This window comes from Sparus aurata, chromosome 22 (assembly GCF_900880675.1).
Source record: "Sparus aurata chromosome 22, fSpaAur1.1, whole genome shotgun sequence".
In the NCBI taxonomy this organism is placed as follows: domain Eukaryota; kingdom Metazoa; phylum Chordata; class Actinopteri; order Spariformes; family Sparidae; genus Sparus; species Sparus aurata.
In genome coordinates this window covers 29,861,446-29,867,445 of record NC_044208.1, presented here as the reverse complement: position 1 = coordinate 29,867,445, position 6,000 = coordinate 29,861,446, and the positions used below count along the sequence as shown (strand labels likewise).

The 6,000-nt window shown below is 49.6% G+C and overlaps 2 protein-coding genes across 3 annotated transcripts in view; both read right to left on the bottom strand.

The window, feature by feature from the left end:
• LOC115574089 (NACHT, LRR and PYD domains-containing protein 14-like) overlaps window positions 1-6,000 on the bottom strand; it is a 915,401-nt gene that overhangs the window by 514,328 nt on the left and 395,073 nt on the right. The gene's annotated exons all lie outside the window — the stretch shown is intronic.
• LOC115574084 (T-lymphoma invasion and metastasis-inducing protein 2-like) overlaps window positions 756-6,000 on the bottom strand; it is a 40,265-nt gene continuing 35,020 nt past the window's right edge. For both annotated transcript variants that reach the window (XM_030405324.1, XM_030405325.1), the window contains exons 14-24: window positions 5,233-5,412; window positions 5,056-5,124; window positions 4,854-4,979; window positions 4,669-4,777; window positions 4,373-4,552; window positions 3,721-3,839; window positions 3,514-3,622; window positions 3,322-3,380; window positions 3,091-3,181; window positions 2,882-2,969; window positions 756-2,457 (exon numbers count right to left, since the gene is read on the bottom strand). In XM_030405324.1, coding sequence (XP_030261184.1) covers window positions 1,926-2,457; window positions 2,882-2,969; window positions 3,091-3,181; window positions 3,322-3,380; window positions 3,514-3,622; window positions 3,721-3,839; window positions 4,373-4,552; window positions 4,669-4,777; window positions 4,854-4,979; window positions 5,056-5,124; window positions 5,233-5,412 — 1,662 coding nt within the window. In that variant the 3' untranslated portion in view covers window positions 756-1,925. The remainder of the gene's footprint in view (window positions 2,458-2,881; window positions 2,970-3,090; window positions 3,182-3,321; window positions 3,381-3,513; window positions 3,623-3,720; window positions 3,840-4,372; window positions 4,553-4,668; window positions 4,778-4,853; window positions 4,980-5,055; window positions 5,125-5,232; window positions 5,413-6,000) is intronic.

Sequence of the window (6,000 nt, the reverse complement as noted above, 5' to 3'; positions counted from 1 at the left end):
CTGGACTCACGTTTGTACGACTGACTGACACTCAGAACTGGTTCAGCCCCTGAACATCTGACTGGACCCTTTCTTGAACATGTCGGATGTTAGAAAGACGTCCAGAAACAACGTTCAATGTTCGACAGAGACATTTAATTGACTTCTTTTATGTGTCTGTGCTCAGTGCAGCTGTCAACTGCTGTAAAATCTCACAGAAGAAAAAGACAACAAGTATTAAAGGGGCAATGTGTAAGAATTTGGTTAAAAACATCAAACAGACTGTGAAGAAACAGTTCTGATGTGATGACATCTATTTATTGTGCTACAGCTAGCCCCGTCCAGTCCGGGAGTAAAGCTGCTGTGTAAGCAGACAGGAGCTTTACTCCACAACAACAAACATCTTCATCTGTGTTTAATGTGTCTGTTTGTATCCTAAACTGTGTGATGGTGTTTTAAATGCTCCCCTGGTGGTGCTTTGCAGTACTGCAGTCTGTATGTGAGATAAAAAGATCTAAAATAAAATATAATTATATATATTATAATTCAAAATATCAGTTTTGCAAAATTCCTAAAATAAGTTCAATAAAACATCTTGTAGCTTAAAGAAGCACGTTGTGTATTCAGTACTTCAGTGCTGCCGTCACCTGCTGTCAAAGATCACAGAAGAAGAAGAAGAAGAAGGAGAAGAAGAAGAAGAAGAAAACAACAAGCAGCGTAACGTTCGTTCGACGGTGAACGCAGCATTTAAGAAGCAAAGTTAAAATTAAAAACAATTAAATACTTTGTCTTTTTATTGGACCGTGGTTAAAAAGATGTACACAAATATTTAAGAAAATAAATTACCAAATACTTTTAACAGCTGATAAAAATAAGTTGAGAGCTTCATTTCAAATGAGACAAAACATATAAATACAAGAGTTCATCCCGGCGGGTACACGAAGGCTTCGATCCGATCCAGCAGCTTCAGTCCAAACTGCTTTTGTCAAGAACACATCTGTTACACAGAAGCTAAACAACACGCTGGAACACAAACTGTACAAGACAAATATGTACAACACCAACAGGTGAACAGGTGAGTCCAACGGATCAGCTGCAAGAACTCAGAACCCTCACAGAGAACTGAAGGTCCAGATGTTTGTGGGTTTAAGTTTCTCAGGTCGCTCGAGGTGTTTGAGTCTCACAGACTTTGATCCTCGTGACAAAATGTTTGAATCAACTGAGTGATGAAAAAACACGAAGAGAAAACTGAAATTTTCATCCGACGTACTCGTCATGAAATCTCTTCTGTGTTCTTTAAAACATTTTAAAAAATGATTCCGTTGTTCCTGAAAGAGTTTCTGAGGTCTGTGGTTTGTTTCTGAGAGCTGAAGAGACGCAGAGTTCAGCCGGAAGCAGGAAGGATCTGGAGTTCAGTCGAGTCGATGTGAGGAAACAAAACTCCTCTGACATTTTACAGAAATACGTTTTAGGTGATAGTTTTACAAAAAAAAAAGAAAGAAACAAAAGAATTCAGTTTGACTAGAATTAGAAGAAGTCCTGATTTTACAAAACCAGCTTTTGAGTCAGAAAACGTTAAAGACTTTCTGAGGATAAAAGTATATTTGTAGAGAAGTTCAGCACCAAACTGTCGACCGACTCAAAGGTTTGTTTCCTCACAGCGGCTCTGAAACTCTGAACTTGTAGGTGACCGTCGTATTTGCTCCACATCTCCACGTTAATCATGGGGTTTGATTAATTGCTCAGCTGATCGCCGGTCGTCCTCGTGTCTGAACAATCTATATTGAACTCTCAGCCAATCAGACAGCTGCCTGAGATCCTGTTGTAGAGACACAGTTTGTCCTTCAGTGTGTTCGAGAAGTGAGACCGTCCCACTAATCAGGACATGGGTTCAGTTTCCGTCTCTGTGGTCCAGTTTTCTCCCTGTTAGCCTGTTAGCATTAGCATTAGCCCTGCAGCGTGGGGGCCGTCTGGATGCCCAGCATGGAGTCGTAGAAACAGTCCTCGTTGATCATGGAGGTCAAACTCTGAACGCTGAAGTCTCTCTCCAGCAGCTCCAGCGTCTCTCCTGCAGGACTCCGTCTCAGACTGGCGCTCCGTCTCTTGTCCTCGCTCGGCGCCGCTCCTCGCTCGGCCTCGTCCTCGGTGAAGTTCAGTCTCTGCAGCTGAGCCTCCAGCTCGCTGGTCAGGGAGCAGAGTCTGCTCCTCTTCCCCGCAGAGTCGCCGGCGGCCCGGCTCGGCAGCAGAGGCTCCGAGCAGGTGTCTCCCAGGACGGAGCCGCCGGCGGGTCTGCGGCCGTCCTCCGGCTGACGGTGAGCCGTCCTCTGGGCGTCGGAGCGACATCGCTGCTGCCTCCTCCTCCAGGAGCTGCTCCTGTCCGCCGTCGACAGCCTGGACCTCCTCAGGGAGCCTCCGGGCGCTCGCTCTCTGAGGAGGGAGCGCAGAGCTCGCAGCACGCTGGCCTTCGTCTCCAAACCACTGAAACACAAACGGGTCAGAGGTGAACGGCTGCAGGGACACTTTCATCATTGATTCATTTGTTTCAGACTCAAAACAATACACTGATTATCAAACAGCTGGTGATCGATCTGTTCATCGACTTACTGAACCTGAAACCAAGTCTGAAGATCTAAAACTGATCCTGACAAACACAAGAGTCCAAGAACAACTTCGGGAAAGAGTTCATACAGAGTGCAAAGTAAAAACTCATCTGAAAAACTTTACAATAACGTGTGTCTCAAATTTAAAATACATGTCCTGAGCAGAATTTTACACAAAAAGCTTGAACGTTCAGAGAAAAGTTCAAGGTCCACGTCTGCATACGTGTGAAAACGTTGAACAGACGAGGTGAAGCTGTGACGTGTTCACACGAGACGCTCGCAGCTCGTCCAGATGTTTTTACCTGCTGCACAGCTGGAACACCGTCTCCGGTCGTCCCTCGACCTCCGACCGGCTGTGGACCAGCTCCCACACACACGGGTTCTCTGAGCCTGAACACACAAACACTCACATGGTTCATCGAGTACAAACACTCTGAAACTCTTCATCTGACTCTGTGGATCTGTCGGGTCAGAGCGCCCCCTGCTGGACAGCTCCTGATGGCTCGCTCACCTGTGATTTTGGCCGGTCGGACCTGAACTGCTGAAACGGGGATTAACCAGCGGAACCTGAAGGGGTCCAGATCAGCTGAGCGGGAGCCGGTCTGACAGAGAACACAGATTACAGATCATCAATCCGACCTCAGGTTTCATGTTTCTCAGGTCTGAGGCGGGTCCAGGAGCTCGACCACACGTCGAGGGCGTTGATATCGTAGATATTGTTAACAACACAACAGAAACTCACCATCCTCTTCTTCAGCTTGATGCTCTCGCGGTAAACCAGGATGACGGCTCGTTTGAAAACTGAAGGACGAAAAACACAAAGTTACTCACAAAGTTCACACGCTGCTGCTGCAGCTGCTGCTGCAGCTGCTGCTGTTGCTGCCAGCTGTGAGTCAGAACCACTAGCGTCTGAACCACCAGAGTCAGAACCCACCGAACAGAGTGAGCTCCGGTTCTTTCCTCAGCCGGCCCAGAGAGGGCAGCGGGTTCAACCACACCACCGACGAATGGACCAGAAACTCCCCCATCGAGATCTCCGTCACCTGGAGAGGCGTGGGGGAGAATTACTTTAATGAAACAATCAGCTGACTGATAGTGAGACAGGGATCAGTAAGGTTCTGTGAGTCTCAGGTGTTCCTACCTGTCGGTGCGGTCCGATCTGCTCTGCAGCCAGCTGGTCGAACACCGAGCCGTACTCCTCGTAGATCTTCTGCATCTCGTTGATGTGACTCGCCACCTTCTCCATCGCTCTCAGTGCCTCTGTGGACAGGTGGAGGACAGGTGAGTTATAGGGGAGGTACACCTGTGAACCTGTGAGGTGTGTGTGTGTGGGTGAGTACCTGTCAGGTGTGTGTGTGTGTGTGTGTGTGTGTGTGTGTACCTGTGAGGTGTGTGTGTGTATACCTGTGAGGTGTGTGTGTGTGTGTGTGTGTGTGTACCTGTCAGGTGTGTGTGTGTGTGTGTGTGTGTACCTGTCAGGTGTGTGTGTGTGTGTACCTGTGAGGTGTGTGTGTGTACCTGTCAGGTGTGTGTGTGTGTGTGTGTGTACCTGTCAGGTGTGTGTGTGTGTACCTGTCAGGTGTGTGTGTGTACCTGTCAGGTGTGTGTGTGTGTGTGTGTGTGTGTACCTGTCAGGTGTGTGTGTGTGTACCTGTCAGGTGTGTGTGTGTGTGTGTACCTGTCAGGTGTGTGTGTGTGTACCTGTCAGGTGTGTGTGTGTACCTGTCAGGTGTGTGTGTTTGTACCTGTCAGGTGTGTGTGTGTGTGTGTACCTGTCAGGTGTGTGTGTGTACCTGTCAGGTGTGTGTGCTCGGGGCTCTCGGGGTCGGTCAGAGACACCAGCTCTCGGAGCAGCAGCGGGTACTTCAGAACTCTCTGGACGGGTTTGATCAGGTACGACTCCAGAGAGGACGAGTGCTGATTGGTCGGATTCCTCGCTTCCAGGAAGTGCTTGAAGGCTGCATCCGTCTTTGCTGTAAGAATGACATCATCATTTAATGATTACTGATTGGTCTGGTTGATTGTAGACTTGAACAGATATAGAACTGAGGTGGGTGTTCTGGTTTGCTGCAGACGGGCCGGTCCTCACCTCTCTCCAGGACTTTCTGGACCTTGATGTGGTTGGCACAGAAGCCGCTGTAGTGCTTGAAGTGGTCGGCGTAGTAGAGAAAAGATCCTCCCAGAGAGAAGAGCAGCGTCTTGGAGCAGAGAGAGAACATCTGTTATAATCCAGAACCAGGTGAGTCCAGTGAGCGGACCGGATGTCGGACCTACCTTGAACTGTCCAGGTGTGTCCAGGCTGCTGAAGTCGGGACAGGAAGCGATTCTCTCCTCCAGCGTCTGAAGAAAAACTCTCTGGAAGTCCAACATCTCAGGCAGACTGCCGAACAACGCCTCCATCTGAGGGAGAGACGCCGAGTCAGAGACGACACAACAAGCCGACGTCTGATTGGTTTAGAAGTGTTTGTGTTTTTACCTCGTCTTTACTGAGGAAGGTCTCCTTCTGCAGGGGGGTCAGGTAGATGTCAAACAGACAGACCAGGTCCTGACAGACACAACAGAACCGCTTCAATAACACGTGACGACCAGAAGAATCATCAGGTAGAAAACAAAGATGTGACTGTGAGTTATTAAGTCTGACAGCAGCACTGACCTTCACGTAGGACTTCTCCGTGTCCACCAGCTCCTCGATGACTCTTCGCAGGCGCTGACACACACTCAGGTGGGCGGGGCTCGCCGGCTGCTCTCTGCCGTACGGGTTCCTGGGGACGTCAGCCTCCGTCGCTCGGCCTTCTGGGAAGGTCTGGTACAGAGAGTAGACCCGGTCCATGTTCTGAAGGGAGGGACAGAGGAAAACCACAGATGATTTAGTTCTCTGGTAACGATCAGCCTGAAGCCGACACGAGCCTCAAACCAACCGGCCGCCTCGTTCAGCATCATGATCTGTGCTGCCAGACGCTAACAAGCTGCTGACAGCCGGAGACGTTCACCTGCAGCCGCACAGACAGACGCTGCACAGCTACAGCACGTCCAGCGTCCACCACCCACAGAGAGGCTCGTCTCTGAGGATCCAGGAAAACACAGCTGTGGTCTCAATGCTACAAGGACACATACAAATCAAAGACAGCAGCTGAGCCCTCTGGAGACAAAAGAGTCTGTCCATCGTCCCCTCGGTGAGGAGGACAAGCAGGACGAGGAGAAATGGTGCAGCAGGCAGCAGCTGCACAGCCAGAACCAGGTCACCAGGACTAAAAGGGGACAGAGGTGTGAGGAGGACACTGGGAGAGGACGACGGGAGTCTCGGGACATCAGGAGGGACGGATGTTGGACAGACTATTCAAATCTGAACACGAGACTAAAATGATGCAGTGACACAGAACAGATCTGCAGGTGTTTACCAGCAGGACGAGGCCGTCGTCCC